This window comes from Cyprinus carpio, chromosome B21 (genome assembly GCF_018340385.1).
Source record: "Cyprinus carpio isolate SPL01 chromosome B21, ASM1834038v1, whole genome shotgun sequence".
Lineage (NCBI taxonomy): Eukaryota > Metazoa > Chordata > Actinopteri > Cypriniformes > Cyprinidae > Cyprinus > Cyprinus carpio.
Genome location: NC_056617.1, coordinates 11,716,631 through 11,741,731, shown reverse-complemented (window position 1 = coordinate 11,741,731; position 25,101 = coordinate 11,716,631). Strand labels below are relative to the sequence as shown.

Here is a 25,101-nt window from a genome sequence, read left to right as displayed (position 1 = left end):
CCAACTCGGGCGGCTTGTGAGCAGACCGGAGAGGGGTGTGAGTATGGGGTGCAAGGCTCACCTGGTTCCACAGGTTGGCAGGGGGTGCATGAGTAGGGCCTGCGTTGACATCGTTGAATAAAGCACGCTTAAATTGAAATTGAAGTGTTGTCATGTAAACTATCGACCACCGCTGCTGCCATTACATAATTTTATTTACTGGTGCGTGGTCATGGTCAAAATCCCAGTCCTTTTTATTTTATTTTTTTGAACACGACTGTAAATAGAGTTGGTTTGTATAACAAACAAAAAAAAACTGTAACAAGTCACAGTGCATTATGACAGACATTACGGACCTGCCGGCTGTGTTACGGTCAAGAAAACACGAATGCAACACAGTGCTCTTGGATGAAGAAATGTATTAGCTTTATTCAATAATAGCCTATATTATGCAGCACCATTTGTCTTAATTAAGACAATGAATTATAGTAGTGTTTTATTTATTAATTTAATTATTTATTTTTACATTAGATTGCATTATTATCCATTTCTGAATTTATACTTTTTGATTTGCGAATTATAACAGGCTGGTGGGAAAAACTATTATATTGCTGGTCCTTTTAAAAATTGGCACTGCAGTGCCGTGAACGCGGATTCACAACAGACCTGGAAGAGAAGACAAGAGAAGACAATGCTGAATAAAGTGAATAAAGCTGTGTTCCGAAGATGAACGGAGGTCTAACGGGTTTGGAACGACATGAGGGTGAGTCATTAATGACATAATTTTGATTTTTGGATGAACTAACCCTTTAAGTCTGTGTATAATGCCACATTTGCAGACTGTCAGTCTCCTCTCAACCTGCTAAATTCAATCTACAGGATGCAGCTCCAGAGCATTTTTGGAGAGGTGTGTGTTGCAGTGCGCATATTCTGCACTCTACCCGTCTCTGTTTCTGGTGCAGAAAGAGCTTTCAGCAAGTTGAAGCTCAGGTCTACTCAAACTCAGGGTAACAAGAGGTTTAATCCCTTGCCTGACTTTCAATTGAAAACCAGCTAAGCAGACAGCTGGACTTCAAAGACATCATAAGTGACTTTGCCAACAAAAAAGTCAGACAATTGGATTTCAGTTCATCCTAGGTAAAGTGACATGAAAATGTCATCAAAGTTTAAAGATCAGACAAACCAGTAAAAATCTTCAATAGAACTGATGTAATAAGAATTATTTGCATAATTTTCATAGTTATTTCAGTGTTCATTTACTGATCAAAATTAGTTTTAGTTGATTTACTGTTGCTATTTATTTGTTATAATATTTGTTTTATAATTGTGTATTTTGCTTGTGCTGATGTTCAGTAAAAAAAAAAAAAACTTTTATATGCTTTTATTTATTTACTGTTTTGTTATTTTGTAAGAAACACCTATTAGGAAATATGTGGGCTTCCATGCTTGTATTTTGTACAGTATATGATATGTGTGGGGGGTGGTGGGGGCATACATCAATATTTTTCAGGACATCCTCTAGCTACGGCCCTGACGATCTGCTGTACAGTATAAAAAACCACTATGCTTATGGAATGTCTACCTGTGTATGTGTGTGTGTTAGGCAATGTAGTCAGAGAGTCTGTCAGAGACTGTGTTTGATTTCTGTTTTTGCTGTTTTCCGTTACAATTTACATATTTATTTTTTACTGTTATGTCTACATTTGTATTGTTTGCCATATCTTTTCCAATGTTAAATATATTGTTCCTTTTTTGTTTAACTGAATCTTAAATCAGATTTTTTTTAATGCAAGTCTGAATTATTATTATTATTCAAAAATTGCACAACTGTAATTTATTACATTTGCATTAAAGGTGCCATGTGTCATGTCTAGCAAAAAAAATCAAGTCATACTCCACATTCCATACCAGATGGGGGCAGTATGCCTCAATAAAGTGAACTGGTCTACTCTAGAGTAACAAACGAGAAACGGCATAGTCTCTATGCTCCGCCCTTACCTTCACAACAACCCTAGAGCCATAGCCGAAGCCTAAGATGACGGTTTGCCTCCAGAGGAACGTTGGGTGATGTCAAGTGATTTTGAAACATGACATCTTCAAGCTACTCCCCTTCACCTTTACCAGTGAATATGTTCATATTCGTTTTGTTCATATTACATTTTGAGTTGTATATACACATTATTTGAATTAAATTAATTTGACAGACAGCATTCTGTCAACATCAGACAGCTGTTGTTGACCAAGCTAGCGCCAACCAACGTAACCAGAGCTGCCAACTCTCAAGCATTCACCGTGAGACACACGCAATTGACTCTTTTCACACGCTTGTCAACAATTGACTCTTTTCACATGCTTTCACGCCACACATCAATTTTCTCACGCACAGAAAAACCACGAAACAAAGAGAACACGGAGACCAACAGACTAGACAGACGCAGGTTAGTTATGATATAAAAAAATATCAGATTCTGTCAATCTTATGACGCAAAAACTTGACCGCGCTGAATATAGTGAGTGAGTGCGCGCACGGCCGGGGCGCTCTCTCTCTCTCCCTCTCTCTCTCTCTCTCTCTCTCTCTCGGGTTTATTATCATCGAAGACATTTCAAGCTTCTTAGGTAATGTTACATTTTAGCATCAGCTTGGTAGAGACAGGCTTTAGTAGATAACAGGTGAAAACCGGATCGGATCTGTGGGTAAGTTATAGCTAGCTAATTATCAAACGCAGCTACGGTTAGCCATCGCTAACATTAGCACGTTTATCGAACAGCCTTCGATACATTTCTATGTTATAAATTCCCGAAAAAAATACGCAAACATATAAAACAAACTTCTAGCGAAATACTAACAGCATCTTACTTACCAATCCAAAAGAAATGTTACAAGTTCGGAGTCGAACCTCATTTCTTTCAATTCCATCAGTTGTCTCCAGCGATGGAAAGCAGTGCCGATGTTTAATCTGGTTAGGCTCCTTTTCTTATCGGATTTGATTTGTAATTCCGAGCGCGGTTGTTTCCCTGTAGCGGGCGGTGGTGGTAGGTGTCTCTTGCCAAGGGCTTCAGCCATCCTTCCGCTCTCTTCCCTGAACTAAAATGAAGTAGTGGGCTGTACCTTCCCACACGATTGACATCAGGTTATTCCTGTATTGCAGGTTGGCTGGTGGTTATGTTGCCCGCATACCGCCTCCCATGGCCGAAACTGGTATTACGACACCTGTCGGGCCGTGGCTAGTAATGCTAATGCTAATTAAGGTTGATATCTCTGCAGCACTATAACTTGACATTTTTTTAATGACATCATCACGCTTATTTCTTCTCATTCTTTTGATGCATGTAGGTCATTTTTGGATATTTTTTACCTCAATTTTTACACATGGCACCTTTAAATGGTTAGCTACCTTTAGAGCATTATGAAGGGGTGTCACAACTGTACCATGGTACTGTTTCAACTGTACACCATATGGGTACAGTTGAGACAAAAATGTACTGTATGTTTATAAGCTAATTGTAGAAAATATAAACTATCTATGGCTATTATCAATTTAAGATATTTTAGTGCATAAGTAAAAGAAATATCATGTGAAAAATCACTTCATTTCAGCATCTAGTATTTGTGTAGTGATGAAAAAAGCAGAAAGTGTCTCTACTGTACTGAGTCTACCCTATAACAGTAATATGTATTGTTGCATGAATAATAACCAACTGATAAAATTATCCACCCCATAGTAAAGTATTAACACATTTTGATGCAAGAAATAGGCTGATGATCATCCCTCCAAAACAGTGAAAATATCTTTCACAAACCTCTACATGGTTGTCTCTTTTAAAGTGTATATCCACCCAATTCATCCAACCAAAACCACATAATCAAAACTACATAGCACCCCAATCAACTTACAGTAAGTGGGACTTTAGTACATCTTTATATGGACTTTCATAATTGCTTGTAGTGTCTTTAAAATATGATTAAAGTGTACTGCTTAATGCACTTACAAGCAATTACTGTGAACTAAAATATACTTTAATGTCGGTTAACAATACTATTAAGTGTGAACTAAATTTAATGTTTTCGACCACATAATGTATTTTATTTGTAATTGATTTCAATTATATCTCAGTTTAAAATGACATCAAATGCAATTAGTTAAACTTTTGAGTGATAATTTTGAACCACTTAAGTGACACTTTAGTATATTTTATCCATACTTTGAAATATGGTAAATGTGTACTTCTGAATGATAAGGAATTAATGTGAACTAAACTATACTTTAATGTAATTTACATGTGTACTTTTAAATAATTTAATACATTTATAATTATATCTCTAATGAAGTTGTAATTTAATATATCTAATTTGTTGTCATTTTTATTTTAATTACCTAGTTACAATCAACACAAACGCAAAATGAAAAACCATATACATTTATTGACAAAACAATCTCTAAAACAAATACACACAAAAAAAGGTTTTGCTGATGCACAAGAAAAACCCAATACTATACACAAACACAAATGGTATGCAACACTTTAACTCACTGAGTCTGGCGAATAATGCAATATCATCTTCTCCCTTACGTACAAAAGTACCAAACCTAAATCTCGCCATCACAGAAAACATCATTCTGTATTATTTATAAACCTGTTTCCTTTTTGAGGACCTTTAAATGTCCTCAAGGTCAAAATTTACTGGTATTACTATCCTTTTCGGGTCATCTCGTCCCCATAACACATAGGATTCCCAACACACACACACACACACACACACACACAAAAATACGATAAGTATCATTCCATGTACAGCGAATGAATGAATGAATGAATGAATGAAAAAATGAATGAATGAATGAATGAATGAATGAATGAATGAATGAATGAATTCCAAACAAACTTGCTGGGAAGTGCTGTTTGTCAATGTCCCAGAAGCTCTCCATCAGCAGTAAACTTCAAATATCATGAAGCTGCACACCATCTCTCCCGTATATGTGAATGGAATTATTCCAAAAAGTCATGAAAGTCAGAAAAAAATACAAATAAAAAAAGAAGAAAAAAGAAAGAAAGAAAAATAAAAATAAAAATAATTGTTATAAAACACATCCAGTCCATTATTATAATTGGCTCAACTGAGTGAAAGCAATAGATACAGTTGTGGTCCAAAGTTTATATACACCTTGTAGTATCTGCAAAATGTTAATCATTTAAGCAATAAGAGGGTATAGGGGTAGAATCATAAAACAATTATAGTTACTGCCCCGATTAAACGGTTTATTCTGCAAGGGGTATGCAAACTTTTGACCACATCTGCATCACCCAAGAGATGATTTACCTTACCTTATCAGGGCAACATCGTAGTAGAATGCTGGGAGATGTTCCTTCACATTTCCTACAATACCAGAATTCCACTGACCACACCATCTTTACTGACATTGGGCTTTAAAAATGGATAAACAATTTTATAAATGTTTTAATTTCTACTTTACAGGGAATTAAATATAACTTTATAAATTACCCAAATATAGATAAATATCCCAAAACCCAAGAAAATTAAGAGGAAATCTGTTTTTCCCTCATCTTGCCTTGCAAGCTTCTCTTGCTCATTTCATGAAGGATGTTCCTGTAAATACCACGGCTGGCACAGCAAAGCTGCTGTCCTGTTCCTTTGGTTTGTTACCTGTAAAATATATGATGATTAGAGGGGGATCTGTAAATGCACAGGTGGGAATGTATTACTTGCAAATGATACAGATTCAAAGCATTTAAAAGTCATAGGGATAGTTAGTGACTTAATGGCAGTTTTAGCTTGTAATGTGTGATCAGGTTGAGCTGGCTCGGCAACAATTAATTAATTAATTCATTCATTCATTAAGCTGTCGATTCCAAAATAACAATTCATTATTTTGGAGTCAACAGCTTATAAAAACGTGGGTTTTTTAGCTTATTTACTGTACACCTTGTCACACAGCATCTTTTAGGCACTGTTCTGTTTTTTGTCAAAAATGACAAGGAGGCTCATTATTTTGGAGTCGACAGCTGATAAAAACGTAGTTGTGGGTTTTTTAGCTTGTTTACTGTACACCTTGTCCCACAGCAGATTTTAGACATTGTTCTGTTATGTTATAAGGCAGAAATGACAAGGAGGCAGCTTCCCGCTATAATAAATCAATGGAGAATGTTGGATTGCCCCCCCACCCGGTGGCCGTGGTTTTCAGATTATGAGGCGTCTTTGTATTTCTATAGTCTCTGATGTTATTTCAAGTTTTGTTCAAGTTGTTTTAACTCATTGTGTAGTTAGACTTATTCATGACTCATTCACCTAACCAAAAATCAGTAATTTTTTACAGTGTAGTGTAGTTTAAGAGCTGGTGATGAAAATTTCAACAATAAGTTGGAATATAGCCTACTGTATAAGAAAGTGTATTGAAGTTTAGAAGAAAACACATTTCAAGTGCATTAACACACAATATATACAAATGTAATTTTGGACAAAACACTTAGGTTGAAATTAAAATCAATTATTTTACATGTGCTTTATTATATTGGTAGACATATCAAAAGTGTACTTATTTAAAACACTATAAATCATAATTACGCAAATGTATGTTTAAGTAATACTTAATTAGACTAAAACCTTTGTTTTCTTTTTGTAAAAGGGTTTCCTTTAAAATGGTTTTATATTTTTATTTATTAACACTTTAACAATTACTCCACCGTCAATACCCTTTTCAAACAATATTTCAACCATTATCACCTACTCCACAGCCACTCCACTGTTCCCACAGCGGTGGAGTGATTTGGGAAATGCTCCTCTTTTGTATCCTTCCGATCTCCTCCGTGGGACTCGAGACCGGTGAGTAGAGCAGGTGTCGCTCATTTCCCAATCACTCCACCAGCCTCGCTCCGTTCCCATGGCTCTCGGATTCAGAGCTGGATGTGATCTCAACTGAATGTTGTGAGGTCTGGTTGGTTTTTATAAGCCTTTTATTATTAGGGATGTCTGTAATAGATGTTCTGAAATCTCATGAACCTTTGAAAACTTTTGATTTGTTAAAATAAGCAAATAAACTCATATGCCTTCACTTTATTCATTTTTGTAATAATTAAAAAGCTTAAAAATTAAATACAAATTTGTACGTGATGATTATAAATTGTTGTAGTCCAATTTGTGCTGATTACAGTATAGTCAGATTTTAGCCATTTATATGTTTATAAGAAACTAAGAAATTGCAGCTGTCAGGGTGTCAAAACTTCTCCAGGACCCCAAAACCCTCTCAGACCCCAGAGGGTTAAAAGACAATTAATATTCAGTAATGTTATCAATTTGACTGGACTGACACTTTCGGATCCAGGTGCAGGTGCAAATGCAGGATTCAGCTGCAGGAAAACAGCTGTTTTTGTTACATTTATCCACCTGGGGAAGTTATCAAGTCTCTAGGTTAGACATTAATCCTCATTTTTGCTGAACAGTTTTATTTTTAACTTGTCAGAATGACAGCAGGGACATGCAAATTTTTTCTAAACAAAACTTTAAATATACGAACACAACTCTTACTACTTACTAACCAATGTATTTTAATTCCCTCACACATATTGCCTTAGCTGCTTTAGCTAACTTATTACATGGTAGCTCATGAGTCATGGATGTTAGCTAGACAAATTAACTATATTTGCCTTTTGTCTTTTGGATAATTAGCTGTAAATTTAAGGCACAGATAGATTAGTCTTTTGTTCATCACCACTCACCTCCACACCAAGACAAACACAACTGTAAAGGGAGGGAGGGCTTCTTGTGGACAAGAACAAAACTTAAACTGAATTGAGCTGGATAATGTAGTCTTTTAATATTCCTCACACAAATCACAATGACAGTGATACACAAACTACAATATCGACAACTTAGAGTGCATTTAGTAGAGTTCATAAGGGTCAAATTGGGAATCTGTTATTTTGAAATGTAATTTAACCCAGAAAATAAACAGAAAGCTTAGGATTTTGATCAATGAAAAAAAAAAAAAAAAAAAAAAAAAAATGAAAAAAAACACACACACATACACAAAGCTTCAGAAGTATTTAAGATTCGGCACTATTTCTGTTACTAATCAAATAAACCAGTTTGTGATGGATTATGTTTTGCTGTTATAAAATGAATCATCTGGTTTCAACTGTGAAAATGGTAACTTTTATAAAAATAATAATAATAACAATGACCTTTTAATGTTTATGTATAAATACATGTATTTGGCACAGTGTTTATCCAGGACAATTAAAAATGGCACTTCATGACAGGTTACAATGTGATTTTTACACAATATAACCTTTTTGACAAGAGCAGGGCACTGAACATAATGTACAGCATTGACCAGCAGAAGACTTGTAAAATGAAACAAGAAAATTTGTGATAGTGATAGTATAAAGGGGTGACATATGGTCACATATCTATCTTATGACATCACTGTTAAAACTGTAAATTCACAAAGAAGAGAGATGTAAATCAAACACAGATGACCCAAGAAAATGTACATGTGTATATGTGTGTGTGTGTGTGTGTGTGTGTGTGTGTGTGTTAAAATCACACTCTTTCTCACAGTTTTCACAAATCATTGCTAAAGCCAAACTAGTTTATATACACTTAGTCATAGATTAGAGGATTGAACACAGGTGAGACACATTTACTCTTGATGCAACACGAAGTAAAGACTATTTTACGCAGTGCTCTAATATTAAAACCATAGATTAGAGGATTGAACACAGGTGAGACTATCACCAGTTCAAGAGCCAAAAAATTACGCAAACTCTCTGAAATATCATTTGCACCATATCTAAATAAGCAGAAGTGAAATTGCATAGCAATAGTGACATTTATAAGTGAAAATATGTGTGGCAAACATGTTTGCCAGAATTTCCTTCTGTTTTCTAAAGATGCTTTACATGCAGAGATCAGTTTAAAGTAGGACACTATGATAAAAACTATAAGGCTAAAAAATGTGACAGTCATGGCATATCCAAAGACATTGTTAACAAAACTTGATACGCAAGACAGTTTTACAATTGACCAATTATCACAATATAATTTGTCAATGTGATATTTACAAAAGGGCCTCGAATTAGTTTCACACAGGTGATTTTAGTTAATTTGGAATGATACTCCCCATGAGAACAGAATTAGTTTCACACAGGTGATTTTAGTTAATTTGGAATGATACTCCAAAGGTTTGCATATGGCTACATATCTATCATTAGCCATCACTGTTAATATGGTGATCTCAGAAAGTAAAGAGCTATAGATAACAAAGGTTTGCAAAGTACACATGTGAGAGGAGATCACATATGAATCCAATATTAGATCAGACAGAAATTTAGGGTAGAATCCTGAAGCGCCATAAACCCCATTTATACACAAATGACACAAGAATATGTACATTGGTTCATGAAGAGCTTTCTCCATTATAAAGACCATAACAAGACGAATATTAATTGAAAGTATAAGGAGATATAAGGCAAGAAAGCTAATAAAATATACATGTCTATATGATTTAGTTTCTTTTGGCACCATAAGTGTCAGTATCAGAGGATAAGACATGTTATCCATCATGTTATTCATAGTACAGTCCTTCCAGTCACATAAAATGAACAAACATTATGCAGTACAACCAAACACAACACAATATTAATCAAAGGTCACTAAAACAACCTATTTAAAACAGACATTTCATGAAGCTTAAATTACCATTGTTGCCTAAGGAGATAAAGTAGCCACAGTCAGAAAAAAGCTAAATAAATGTACAGTATCCACAGATAGGTGTGTCACAACTTAAAGTAGGAAGGTCTTGTTTTGTTTTATATTCACTGATTTGTCATTAGGGAAATATATAAGAGACATGCTAAATTCCTTGGGATTCATTAGGAGCTTAACAATTTGCACTTCAACACTTCAAAATTAATAAATGTCAAATATGCTAACAATACTTGTTCAAACAGCCCCACTTATGCTGTAAAAGGTAGGGTAAACCCAAGGATTTTGCTCACTTAGGTAGGGTACACCCAAGGGTTATATACAGTGTGTGTATAATTATTATGTTGTCGTTTGAGATTCTTTCTAAAAGTCTGGATGCGACAAAGCGACCGTTGAAAATCATTTGAAATTTGTGTCAGTACATCATAAATAAAACACAGCAGCAGTTTTCTGTCGGGGATTTGTCATGCAGTGCATCCAGTGTAGACAGCATCACTGATTATAATGAGTTATATAGTAATTTGTCATGCCACACCATGCCGCTCACATCCGGTGTAGACACGGTGTGAGGTGAATTTGACCTTTAACCTGTAATGTGGACGTTCCCTTGAAGCTTCCCAAAAGGGAGTCAACCCTGTAGACTCCCCATGTTAAAAAGCCTAACTTTACAGCTGAAAAAAAAACATGTTTACAGCCTGGTACAAAAAATTATTTTGGTCTATATAGCTAATTTAGCCCTTCGTGACAACTGTGGGGGGGGGGGGGGGTTAATAACACATCTGTTTAAATTATATTAAGCCTTAAAGTAATTAAGGGCATGGCCAGGTGGTGCTTGAGTGACAGGTGGATTGTCACTGCCGTCCCACTACGTGGGCGTGGCTTCAGCAACCAGCTTCCGCCTTTTTGCCAATTTTTGATCATCCGGGAGTGAAGCGCAGTGACGCGCTGCCAAGATGATGATGGCCCGCTTCATTCACTTTGAGCTTCAAAAAGGCTCTTCAGAAAACTACGGGTGACGTCACGGACACTACGTTCATGTTTTTATACAGTCTATGGGTTAGAAGCATACTTTCTTGTTAGTATGACATATGGAGTTAAATAGTTGATGGAGCAAAATAAGCAAGTTAAACAGGTTGTTTTTTTTTCTTTTTGAAAAAGTTGGTGTTTGAAATAAAGCTTTTTTTATGATTGCAGTTTTAATAATTTTAATTATAGGAATATAATTCATTGTATAATAAACCTGTTTTGAAAGACCTTTTAAAAACATTTTCAGTGAGGAGTAAGCTAGCCTAATCTTTATTATCCTTGCAGCGCATCAGTTATGCGGTGATATGCTATGAAATTTTTTGCGGGCAAATTAATTGTAATATTAATTTAATAATAAAAAAGTAACTCAATACTATTAATAGGCCTAATAATCAGAATGTAACATGCCTACATTAATTGAAAATGCCAAATTGGATAGAACTAAAGTGTATACAATTATTTTATTCAGAAATGTGTGATTTTTTATTTTTTTTTAATTTGTCAATTCGTTATTTAAATTAATAGGGCTAAAAATTAGAAAACAGGTGCAGTTAATCACCGTCATCAGTCACAAAATTTATATAGGCCTATATATATATAAAAAAATAAACTAATCTTTGTGAGGACAACTGGCAACAGCTGATCTTAAATTCTTTAGACATGGCACACAAAACGACTTTCAACATTGACTGAGCTCAAATGACATTCATAATAGGCCTGACAGTAGTGTTTTCCAGGCTTCACAGAATGATCACGCAGGGGACTGAAAGTCTTACCGTTACTTGCAGACTGATGGACGGGCTTTCTCCCTCATCAGTGCAAGTTTTTAAAAGCTTTTTTTTTTTTTTTACAGAATATTGCATTGCTGCTGTTTTTCTAACATTTTCTAACTCACAGCTGCAAATTACAGTCCAACTGAATGGGTGAACAAGCACGAATTTACATGCACAACATGCCCGATGTTACGTGATGTATGCAAAGCAAAGAGCACGACGAAGGAGATATCAAAGTAGTTATTTTGATAATCCAAAGGAGAGAATGGGCACAACCAAACAAATCCAAATGATCAAACATCAACACGGGACAAAGGAATAATGGAGAACACTCACGGAAACCTGATCTGTCAAATCTCCACACAGAGGGGTATTGCACAAAAGTAGAATTAAGAAAGCCAGGATAACAGAAAAGGCGCGCAGATGGGTATTGCACAAAAGTAGAATTAAGAAAGCCAGGATAGCAAAAAAGGCGCGGCTTGACCTAGTTCAATCAGCACATCCTGGCTTAGTCTGTTGCACATTTGCTAAGCCAGGATGAGAGCATGCAGCTATGTCAAGCCAAGTGTAGATAGTTGGGATAAGTGCACGTTCACGGCATTCTTAAACAGACCACGGGATCGATCACAGAAACAATGATACAAAAATGGATAAAACCCGTGCGGCATACTTCTCGCCAACTGAGCAACAGCTTCTAATGGAAACATATGAAGAGGTGAAACATATAATATGTAAAAAGGGAAATACAGCTTCTTTAATAAAACAAAGACAAAGTTTTATTTCAGATTATAGATTAGATAAAATCAATTAGATAGAAAAAAAACCTAAATAAAAATAGATAAAAGAGATAGATGCGATAGATTAAATAGACAGATAAAATGAGCAAAATAGATCAAATACTGTAGATGCGCATAGTGTATAAGTGTTTGCAATTAAGTGCTTGCATGAGTAACATGCATGTCCACTGGTCACATTTAAGGCAAAGTGTCCAACTGTTAATTTAGGGAAATGACAAATAACTCCTTGAATTGTAATTATGATGGCTTCAGTGGAGCACTGGTTATTTGGACTACTTATGCATTCAGTTGGTCTGCTACTTATCCACTATGTGTATCTACAGTATTTGAACTATTTTCCTCATTTTATCTGTCTATTTAATCTATCTCATGTCTCTTTTATCAATTTTTATTTAGGTTTTCAGTTTTCTATCTAATTGATTTAATCTAATCTGATAATTTGATCTGTTTTTATCTATCTAATCGTTTATTTATTTTATCTCTCTTATCTATCTATCCTTCTTAAAGAACAAGCGTGTCTGGCCAAAAAAGGACCTGGCAGCAAGTACAAGAACATTTTGCAGGCTGGTAAGTGACTTGATGTGTAAAAAAAAAAAAAAAAAAAAAAAAAAAAAAAAAAAGCCTAATTAAGTGAATAGTGTCTGCTGCCATATTTTATTGTCTGTGTTGATTTTAGCATTGAAAAAAAGGCTCATATATCTGGCACGGGGGGTGGCCCTCCAACCCAAGACTTGACCACAGCAGAGGAGCTGGCCCTGGAGTTGAATAAAGGGAAGCCAGTGATGGAAGGGATACAGTGAGGGAAAGCCAATGACTCTGGCCCAGCAAGAGAGACTGGCCTCTTCATACAAGGTACATTACTGCCGTACTACTGCACATGGAAAACAATCAAGTATTTAGATTTTTTTATGTGGACTGTCTGACTTTGCCTTACCTTGCAGTGTATGGTAACACACTTACACTTCTGGAGCCACCAGACTATGATCCGCTGGTGACTTCTCTTTATTAAAATCATAGGCTTGGCACATCCTGTCAAAACTATCAATACAAGTTCTATTGAATATGGCAGAGGGAAGGCACATCTGCTGATGATGAGACCGTGTCACTGGACTCCAGAAGGCTTGAGGTGTCATGTCAATTTTGTGTAAAGAAGATATTTTGAAGATTGCTGGTAATCAAACAGTTGGTGGCTCCTACTGACTTCCATAGTATTTTTTTTTTCCTCTTTTATGTTCAACATAAGAAAGCAACTCATACAGGTTTGGATAGAACTTCAAAAGAAGAATCAGATGATCCAGAACATATAAAGGTATTTTGTTGTTTACTAAAAATATTTATAAGGTTGTTGCCATCCTCAAGAGTAGAACCATTTTCAAAATATATTTTCTTATTCCTTTATTCGAGTTGAAAAGACTAACAAATGGAACATTAATTAAGAAATAAGCCTATATATACACTACATATTGACCTCGTCATGGACTTAAATGAAACCACATTTGCAACTTCATCAGCCATTTCTTATAATCTCAACAACTGCAATAATATATGCATTCATCAAACCTCTGACAGCAATATGAACAGTCTTAATAACACTAAAATAGGCATACTTAGATGAATGACAGTATAGCTAGTATTTAAATGTAGGATTATTATAACGATGCAACATATTTACAGAAGATCATGGAGTGACTGTAAAACACATTAATTTCTAGCAGGATTGACAGGGGAACTAACAGATAAATCACTAATCTTAGCCTGATTGTTAGCCTGCTCTGGAGCAGGCTAGCTGCAAAGTGTAAATCTCCATAGTAACTTAATGTAGATTAATTTAGCCTCCCTTCATGCAACCGAGTCAGGGCTAAATTCAGCCAGGATAACTGGCAAATCCCAGCTTAATCCCTTATCTTGGGGGCGTTTAGACTCCTTGAGGATAATGGAGACACAGAAACTAAACCAAAACAGATCATAACCGTGACACCCGAAACAGCCTGGATAATAATTGGCTAACACTGCTGTCAGTCAAGCTCATCAGGAATTATGCAAAAAAACTACATTTTATTTATTTTAGTTATTTGAGATGTTATAATAGTTCTCTAATTGTTGTAAAAAATAGATGTAACAATAATTATTTGACAAATATTTATCCATGTTCATCAAGTATGATCTATGAAAATTGACTGCATAAAAGACAAAAATCCAAAAAAGACATATTTCGAAAAGCATTCAACCATTACCTTACACCAACAGTCAAATCTTATAGTATATGGTCTCAAAATATGGAGGCTGTAATGACCACTGACCTGCTTATAAATAACACTTTTGCCCATGGCAACTGGTCTGTGAGGATCTAGCAAATAAACCCTTGGGGTTTTTTCAAGAGCTTGTTTGGTCTTTCACATTTGTTTCATTGCAATACAGCATTTGGTGCTCAGATCATCAGATGATTTAAAAATTAAACATGATTTGGCAATTTTGCTTGAACAGTTTTAGTTTTTAACTTGTCGGGGCTCAAGTGGAAAAAAAGGGGCACTTCTCATATGTTTTACATTCAGAGACATGCACAGACATTTTTAGGGGCAGGGGCTCAAGTGGAAAAAAAGGGGCACTTCTCATATGTTTTACATTTTTTCTAAACAAAACTTTGAATATATTAACACAACTCTGACTAACTAACCAATGTATTTTAATTCCCTCACACATATTGCCTTAGCTGCTTTAGCTAACTTATTACATGGTAGCTCATGAGTCATGGATGTTAGCTAGACAAATTAACTATATTTGCCTTTTGTCTTTTGGATAATTAGCTGTAAATTTAAGGCACAGATAGATTAGTCTTTTGTTCATCACCACTCACCTCCACACCAAGACAAACACAACTGTAAAGGGAGGGAGGGCTTCTCTTCTGTGGCTCTCTGCCTGTCTGTGATGTGCCGATCAATGTGTGCTACACTGCTGTGCTGCACAGAGATGCGGAGGGGAAAAAGGCATAGGAACTTCATTTTTTTTGACAGGGAAAGCTGTGCGCAAACAGAAACACACACACACACACACACACACACACACACACACACACACACACACACACAGCACAGCAACACAGCAGACTGTTGTTACATTTTGTTTTTAAGTTCAGTTTTCCACATGATTTTAAAATGTCTTTCAATATCACCATACACTCTACTGTTTTCTTTGACTATTGTGTCACCTTTTTTAAAAAGAAAAGAAAAGAATGTAGCATATCAAAGAAGTAAATCAGCATAGACAAACTGCAAACTGATTACTGGCAAATTTTGCATTGGCTTATATGATTACTGACATACATGATTTAGAAATTGTGTTATAGAATATGTACTGAAATTCTGGTGATGTCAGAGTAGTGTCTGTACTTTCAGACACTTTCCATACTTTTGCATTCAGGCAGGGGCACCACTGATTGGACAAACAAAACTTAAACTGAATTGAGCTGGATAATGTATAGAGCCTTTTAATATTCCTCACACAAATCACAATGACAGTGATACACAAACTACAATATTGACCACTTAGAGTACATTCAGTAGAGTTCATTAGGGTCAAACTGGGAATCTGTTATTTAAAGTGTAATTTAACCCTGAAAATAAACATGTTGATCATTGTAAAACACACACACACACACACACACACACACACACACACACACACACACACACACACACACACACACACACACACACACACACACACACACACACACACACACACACACACACACACACACACACAAGTATTTAAGCTTCAGAAGTATTTAAGATTCGGCACTATTTCTGTTAATCAAATAAACCAGTTTGTGATGGATTATATTTTGCTGTTATAACATGAATCATCTGGTTTCAGCTGTGAAAATGTTAACTTTTATAAAGTAAAATATATAAAGAATAATAATAATTAACTTTTTAAAAATGTTTATGTATAAATACAACATGTATTTGGCACTGTGTTTATCCAAGACAATTAAAAATGGCACTTCATGACAGGTTACAATATGATTTTTATAACCATATAACATTTTTGACAAGAGCAGGGCACTGAACATAATGTACAGCATTGACCAGCAGAATACTTGTAAAATGAAACAAGAAAATTTGTGATAGTGATAGTATAAAGGGTGACATATGGTCACATACCTATCCTATGACATCACTGTTAAAACTGAAAATTCACAAAGAAGAGAGATGTAAATAAAGAGCACACATGTGAGAGAAGATCCAACATTAAATCAGACTGAAATTTAGGGTAATATCCTGAGGCTACATTACACACATATGACCCAATAAAATGTACATGTGTGTGTGAGTGTGTGTGTGTATGTATATATATATATATATATATATATATATATATATATATATATATATATGTACTGTATATATTTATGTATGTGTTCGTGTGTGTGTATTAAAATCACACTCTTTCTCACAGTTTTCACATTTCATTGCTAAAGCCAAACTTGTTTATGTACACTTAGTAGTACATAATTAAGTTTTGATGTTTTGTGAAACATTTACTCTTGATGCAACACATGAAGTGAAAACTCTTGTGCGCACTGCTCTAATATTTAACCCATAGATTAGAGGATTGAACACAGGTGGGACTATCACCAGTTCAAGAGCCAAAAAATTACGCAAACTCTCTGAAATATCATTTTCACCATATCTACTATACATAACATCAAAAAGCATAGCAATAGTGAAATTTATAAGTGAAAATATATGTGGCAAACATGTTTGCCAGAATTTCCTTCTGTTTTCTAAAGATGCTTTACATGCAGAGATCAGTTTAATGTAAGACACAATTATAAAACCTATAAAGCTCAAAAATATAACAGTAATAGCATATCCAAAGACATTATTAACAAAAGATGATGCACAAGACAGTTTTACAATTGACCAGTTGTCACAATATAATTTGTCTATGTGATATTTACAAAAGGGCCTCAACTTTGATAACAGAACTGATGCAACTGTCAAGGAGTTAGGAACAAACCATGAGAACATAATTAGTTTCACACAGGTGTTTTTAGTTAATTTGGAATGATACTCTAAAGGTTTGCATATGGCTACATATCTATCATAAGACATCACTGTTAATATTGTGAACTCAGAAAGTAAAGAGCTGTAAATAACAAAGGTTTGCAAAGTACACATGTGAGAGGAGATCACATATGAATCCAATATTAAATCAGACAGAAATTTAGGGTAGAATCCTGAAGCGCCATAAACCCCATTTATACACAAATGACACAAGAATATGTACATTGGTTCATGAAGAGCTTTCTCCATTATAATGACCATAGCAAGACGAATAATAATCGACAATATAAGTAGATATAATGCAAGAAAGCAAATAAAATATACATGTCTATATGATTTAGTTTCTTTTGGCACCATAAGTGTCAGTATCAGAGGATAAGACATGTTATCCATCATGTTATTCATAGTGAAGTCCTTCAAATCACATGAAATGAACAAACATTATGCAGTACAACTAAACACAACACAATATTAATCAAAGGTCACTAAAACAACCTATTTAAAACAGACATTTCATGAAGCTTAAATTACCATTGTTGCCTAAGGAGATAAAGTAGCCACAGTCAGAAAAAAGCTAAATAAATGTACAGTATCCACAGATAGGTGTGTCACAACTTAAAGTAGGGAGGTCTTGTTTGGTTTTATATTCACTGCTTTGTCATTAGGGAAATATATAAGATACATGCTAAATTCCTTGGGATTCATTAGGAGCTTAACAATTTGCACTTTAACACTTTAAAATTAATAAATGTCACATTTACTAACAATACTTGTTCAAACAGCCCCACTTATGCTGTAAAAGGTAGGGTACACCCAAGCGCTATACAGTGTGTGCATAATTATTATGTTGTCATTTGAGATTCTTTCTAAAAGTCTGTCTACACTGGATGTGACAAAGCGACCGTTGAAAATCATTTGTGTCAAAACGTAATAAATAGAACACAGCAGCAGTTTTCTGTCAGGGATTTGTCGCGCCGCATTCAGTGTAGACAGCATCACTGATTATAATGAGTTATATAGTATTTTGTTGTGCCACACCGCACCGCTCGCGTCCAGTGTAGACACGGTGTGAGGTGAATTTGACCTTTAACCTGTAATGTGGACGTTCCCTTGAAGCATAGTTAGCCAACTATGGTTGCAAGTTTCGACATTACCGACATAGTTCAATGATTTGGTGTTTCCTAAATCCACAGTTTCAATGAACATTCACAAACAGAATTGAAAAGTTGTGTGGATGGAAATGCAGGTCTTGACCTGTGGTTAGAAGCATAGTTTCTTGTTAGTATGACATATGGAGTTGAACAGTTCATGGCAAAATAAGCAAATTAAACAGGTTGTTTCAGTACTTGAAATAAAGCTTTTTTATTGATGATTGCAGTGTTAATAATTTTAATTATAGGCATATAATTCATTATAATAAATAACATATAATAAACCTGTTTTGAAAGACCTTTTTAAAAATATTTTCAATGAGGAGTAAGCTAGCCTAATCTTTTTTATACTCGGAGCACGTCAGTTATAAGGCGATGCACTATGAAATTATTGCGGGCAAATTAATTGTAATATTAATTTAATAATAAAAGTAACTTAATACTATTAATAGGGCTAATAAACTGAAGAATGTAACAGGCCTACATTAATTGAAAATGCCAAATTAGATAGAACAAAAGTGTATACAATTTTTTTTTTTTTTTCAGAAATATCATGTTTGTGATTTTTTTTTTTTTATTATCAATTTTATTATTTTTTTTATTATAACCAATTTTATTATTTCTCAATTCGTTATTTAAATTAAAAGGCCTACAAATTAGGAAACAGGTGCAGTTAATCGCCAGCGTCAGTCACAAAATTTATATAGGCCTATATATATATAATTAGTGTGAGATCGCAATCCCATAAAAGTGCAGATGGGAGTGGAAATTTGTGCAGTGATCTACTGACAAAGTGCAAATTAAAGAATACAGGTGCAGCAATAAAAAACACAATCTACCAAGAGCAGCACAATTTATAGTAGGGTTGCAAACAAGCAGAACAGATGAGAATCAGGTGCACATAATCTGCTAATAACACAGACACAAAATGGCTAAAGACATGCTTTTTGGGGTGTTAAAGAATGTGTAAATACCACTAAATTACTGCAAACCTTAGTAAATTGCCTTGGATGATTCATTAAAATATTAATCACCTGTGAATTTTGCATCCGAAAGGGAAACTCCTGCATCTGCATATGCAAAAATAACTGTCCACGTCTTTTAATTGCTAATTTTTCACTTTGTGACTTTAACAAATTCTGAGGGTAAACACCAAAAGAGGGGTTTGTGTTGGTGCAAGATGTTAGTAAATCTGGACCTAATTCACTTCACTACAGTGAATGAATTTGCAACACTGCCCTACAAAGGCAAAAGACCTTAACTCAGTAGAGTGTGAAACTGAGGGAAATTACTTTAAAGTATTTTATTTGTCCAGCCAAATTAATTTTAGGTAGGACACTGGAAATTTGGCAATTAGATGTTTTAGCAATGAAAATTATCTAGATAAAAAAAGTTACTGTACTCTGCCTTGTCTGCAAAAAGTGAAAAGTCACACCAACGTTAACTGTAAGTGGGCCAGTGATTGATTGGAATAAAGTTGACTTGACGTTGGACGTTGGATATTTGCAAATTTAAGGACTGTCTCTAAAGTTACATGCAGTATTGGTATACACTTTTCTAATTTCAATATCATTTGAGGAGAATGACTTACAGTCTTAAAACTGTAACCTGTTACAACTGTAAACTGTTAATCTAGGTGTCAAAAATAACGCACACCTTTTACATTTTAGATTTTTTTTAAATAAACTGTAAATCATTTGATTAAAAAAAAATCTATTTTTTCACTACCGAATACAAATTATAAAATTCAATAGCATTTGAGGAGAATGACTTATAGTCATAAAACAAACTGTAGACTATTCATCTAGGTGTCCATTATAATGCACATCTTTTACATTTTTGATATTTATTCAAATAAAATCATATGTAAAAATGGGTACTTTTCACAACCGAATGGGCTCAAATGCAAATTTAAAGCTCAATAGTGATTTGCATCACTGGCTTAAAGATGAGCATGTGGTTACCAAGAAGACCTTCAGAGCTCAAATATTTCCAAGTCCATTGATTTTTTAGGTCAAAAGTTTTTGACTTTCACAGCGAGACTGTCCTGTCATAATAAACATACTTGTATCGTCCTCTGACACATGTGTCAAGAGAAGATTACAGAGGTTTTTAGCTTTATTCAGTGTTGTGATAGAAAAAAAAAAACTTGCCTGAGTCATGAGAAATGAGAAAACAGTTAAAAATCTGGTGGCAAGTTGTTAAAAGTCTTCTTTTTTCTTTTCTTTCTTTTAAATGTAAAATATTTAAAGGCAAAATATTTAAAATATGTATGGTTAATTTTTTATTTAAATAATTATTATGAATTTTTAGTTCATTATTTCCATTAAGTTTAACCTTGCTAATAACAAAAGTTAAAAAATAAATAAATGAATACAAATAAATAAAAATAAAAAATCTGACTCATAAATTGCTCTTAAACAGCTTGTGACAACAAAAAGCATGACTGGCTGATTTGCATGAAAATGAAACCTCATCCACTCACATGGACGCTTCTTGTCCGGAATAAGCTTCTAGTTCCTCACTAGAGCTAATCATGCCAGAGCCTGGTCAGTACACTGGTGGGAGACCATTTGTGAAAATGTAGCTTGCTTCTGCAGGAAGTTTTAGTCCAGCCAGCATGGAGTGATCATCTCAGGCTTGAATGGGTGCAAAAGTCCTAGTTTAATGACACTGACTTTAGACTGTGAAAAGGTGCATCCTGCAGATGAGTCATTATACTGGCCTCCTGACATTCTGTTGTCCTGAATTCCCCACATCGGTTACGAATATGACTTTGTTTTCTTTTTAAAGCTGGTAGCATATTCTGATGGCTAGTATGCCGCTGTTAAAGGGGTCATATAATGCTTTATATAATCCTTTCTCTTTGGAGTGTTACAAGCTCTTGGTGCATAAAGAAGATCTGTAAAGTTGCAAAGACTAAATTCTCAAATCCAAAGAGATAGTCTTTATAAAAGGTAAGAGTCAACCACACCCCCCTAAAATGGCTTGTTCTAACATGCCCCCAAATCTCTATGTCACTATGTGGGAAGATTTGCATAATGCCACCCAAATGTTCATGCAAAGAAAGAAGGCGTGACTTTTATTCTCTCTGTTGTCGCTGCTGCCATGTTGTGGAGTCGCTGTGTGTTTGGTTGTGAAAATGAAACTACTTTGTTTGGCCTTCCAAAAGAGGACACAACTAGAAATCAGTGGTTAAGTTGTATTTCAACACTTTTCCAGAACAGTCCAACCCAAATATTCAGATGTGCATTTTATGGAGGATAAGGACCGTTTCCTGAACCAGTAGCCTGCAATGCGTCTGTGGCACAACAGCTGTTTCTATAAAGTTGGGCAGTTCAAACTTTGCAAGGACAGTCTGGGCTTCTGACTCACAGCCTGTAGGTATGGTTTTTATATTTAAATAATTTGCCAATGATGATTCAATCGTGAGTTTGAGCAGTAAAGTAGGCTTGTTGTTTGTTGTTTCTTAGATCACAAATGCAGACATGGTTTTATGTTTCCGCAATGTAAACAGTTTGTGTCTCCAGTACACACTAATCCAAAAATTACTTAAGTTTTTTGGTTTATAAACATGCCTTAAATATAATGTTCTTTTTAATAAACCAATATCCCGAGTTATTCAGTCACTCCTAACAGTACATTGACTGAACTGCTAAAAGAGAACCGATTATGGGATGTGGCATTACACTAAAAACAATATAATGTTCTTTTTAGCAGCATTATATGACCCCCTTAAAAAAATTGCTTGCTGCTGGAGCTAGTTTTGGTGCGGCCAGCAGGGGGTGCTCATTCCCTGACTTGTATGGGTGCAAAAGTCTTATGGCGCTTTTCCACTGCGTGGTACAACTCGGCTCGGCACGGCTCATTACGGCACGGCACGGCTCAGCTTGTGTTTCCACTGCAGTTTAGTATCGCTTTAGAGTGTCCAGGATTATTCACATGTCATTATGGTTATGCCGCCTCTACTGCTGCGACTCCTGAAAAACATTTTCATTCTGTGTTGCCCCATCAAGCTCTCCCTGGATCCGCTCCTCGTTCTGTTGTGTTTGTGTCACAAGTTCAGTGACGCAGGTAGTGACGATTCTCTCTGGCCAATCAACCAACACCAAATTTTACATATCACGTTTTGTTAATGGTACAGTTCACTTGGAACCTCAGCCGAGGTAGTACTAAAAAAATGAACCAGGTACCAAGTACTGTACCCAGTGGAAAACCCCCCAAAAGTGAACCGTACCAAACCATACTATTCCATACCATGCAGTGGAAAAGCGCCATTAATATAACGAATCAGACTTCATAATGTAAATGAAGCAACCTTCTGATAAAGCGTTAGACCGGCAGCTGTAAAAAGGAGCATCATTCAGATAAAGCATTGAACTGGCCTCCAGACATTCTGTTATCATTAATTCCCCAACTTAATCATGAATTTGACCTCATTGTTTAAGCTGGTAGCGCATCCTGATGGACCAACGAAACAAAGCAGGATTTACAAGCTTGTTTTGACCTCACTGATTGGAGTGTTTTTGAAGCTGCTACCACCAATCTGGACGAACTCACAGAGACAGTAACATCCTATATTAGTTTTTGTGAGGATATATGTATTCCTACCAGGACTTATTTAACATTCAACAACGATAACCCATGGTTTACAGCAAAACTCAGACATCTTTGTCGCGCCAAAGAGGATGCCTACAGAAATGGGGACAGAGTCTTGTATAATCAGACCAGAAACACACTTAACATAGAGATTAGAGCGGCTAAAAGGACCTACTCTAAAAAGTTGGAAGAGCAGTTTACTTCCAATGACTCAACTGCAGTGTGGAGAGGACTGAGAGCCATCACCAACTACAAGACACCATCCCCCTGCACTGAGGCTAATCAACGACTTGCTAACGACCTGAATGAGTTTTATTGTAGATTTGAAACACCCCACACCCATTCTGATCATCTCTCTACACAACCGTTAACACCTCCTGCAATCCCCCTCTACACACCTCCTGCACTTCAAATTAGTGAAAACGATGTGCGCCAGGTCTTCAGGAAGAACAAAAGAAGAAAAGCACCAGATGGTGTTACACCAGCCTGTCTGAGAACCTGTGCTGACCAATTGGCCCCCATCTTTTCACAAATCTTCAACAGATCTCTGGAGTTGTGTGAAGTGCCTTCCTGCTTCAAACGCTCCACCATCATCCCCATTCCAAAGAAACCCAAGATAACAGGTCTTAATGACTACAGACCTGTGGCTCTAACGTCTGTCGTCATGAAGTCATTTGAAAAACTGGTTCTGGCTTACCTGAAGGACATCACTGGACCCTTACTGGACCCCCTGCAGTTTGCTTACCGAGCAAACAGGTCCGTGGATGATGCAGTAAACATTGGACTGCATTATGTTCTGCAACACCTAGACAGACAGGCGACTTATGTGAGGATCCTGTTTGTGGACTTCAGCTCGGCCTTTAACACGATCATCCCAAACCTCTTCCTGCCCAAACTAACTCAGATCTCCATGCCCACCTCCGTCTGTCAGTGGATCAACAGCTTCCTGACAGATAGGCAGCAGCTAGTGAGGCTGGGAAAATACACATCCAGCCCCCGTACAATCAGCACCGGAGCTCCCCAGGGCTGCGTTCTCTCCCCACTGCTCTTCTCCCTGTACACCAATGACTGCACATCTAAGGACCCCTCTGTCAAGCTCCTGAAGTTTGCAGATGACACCACACTCATCTGCCTCATTCAGGACGGTGACGAGTCTGCTTACAGACAGGAGGTTAAAGAGCTGGCTGTGTGGTGCATTCTCAACAACCTGAAGCTTAACACGCTCAAAACAGTGGAGATGATCGTGGATTTCAGGAGAAACCCCCCTGCTCTCCCCCCACTCACCATCATGAACAGCACTGTGACTGCAGTGGAGTCATTCAGGTTCCTGGGAACCACCATCTCTCGAGACCTGAAGTGGGACATTCACATTGACATTGTGAAAAAGGCCCAGCAGAGGTTGTACTTCCTTCACCAGCTGAGGAAATTCAACCTACCACAAGAACTGCTGAAACAGTTCTACTCCACCATCATTGAATCCATCCTCTGCAATTCAGTAACTGTCTGTTTCAGCTCAGCTTCTAAATCAGACCTCAGAAGACTACAGAGGGTAGTCCAGACTGCTGAGAGAATCATTGGTACAACCCTCCCTTCTATTCAAGAACTGTACTTATCCAGAATGAGCAAAAAGGCTAGCAAAATCACTCTGGACCCCTCACATCCAGCACACTTCCTCTTTGAACTGTTGCCATCTGGTAGACGCTACAGAGCACTGAGCACCAGAACGACCAGACACAGGAACAGTTTCTTCCCTCAGGCAATCCATCTAATGAACACTTGATAATAACTGTGGAACACACTACACTATTTATATTTACATACACATACACTTATTTATCTAACACACATACTTAGTGTACCTTAAATTTTTTTGCACATAATATACCTGTACATACATAACTGCTCATTGTAATATACCTGCCATACAATTTTCAATTTGTATATTGTCATTTCTTACCTACTTATTTTTATTTTTTTCTATTT

The 25,101-nt window shown here is 36.0% G+C and overlaps 1 protein-coding gene and 1 pseudogene across 1 annotated transcript; both read right to left on the bottom strand.

Moving 5' to 3' along the window:
- Nucleotides 1-8,599: 8,599 nt before the first annotated feature.
- LOC122141237 lies at nt 8,600-9,559 on the bottom strand (annotated as a pseudogene).
- A 7,165-nt stretch (nt 9,560-16,724) lies between these two features.
- Nucleotides 16,725-17,761, bottom strand: LOC109089547 (olfactory receptor 52D1-like). Its single transcript, XM_042748461.1, has one exon. The coding sequence runs from the start codon at nt 17,759-17,761 to the stop codon at nt 16,814-16,816; it is 948 nt and encodes a 315-aa protein (XP_042604395.1). The 3' UTR covers nt 16,725-16,813.
- Between the last annotated feature and the right edge of the window lie 7,340 nt (nt 17,762-25,101).

Excerpts from the sequence above, each read along its gene's own strand:
- LOC109089547 (XM_042748461.1), bottom strand. The coding sequence starts at position 17,761 with ATGGATAACATGTCTTATCCTCTGATACTGACACTTATGGTGCCAAAA.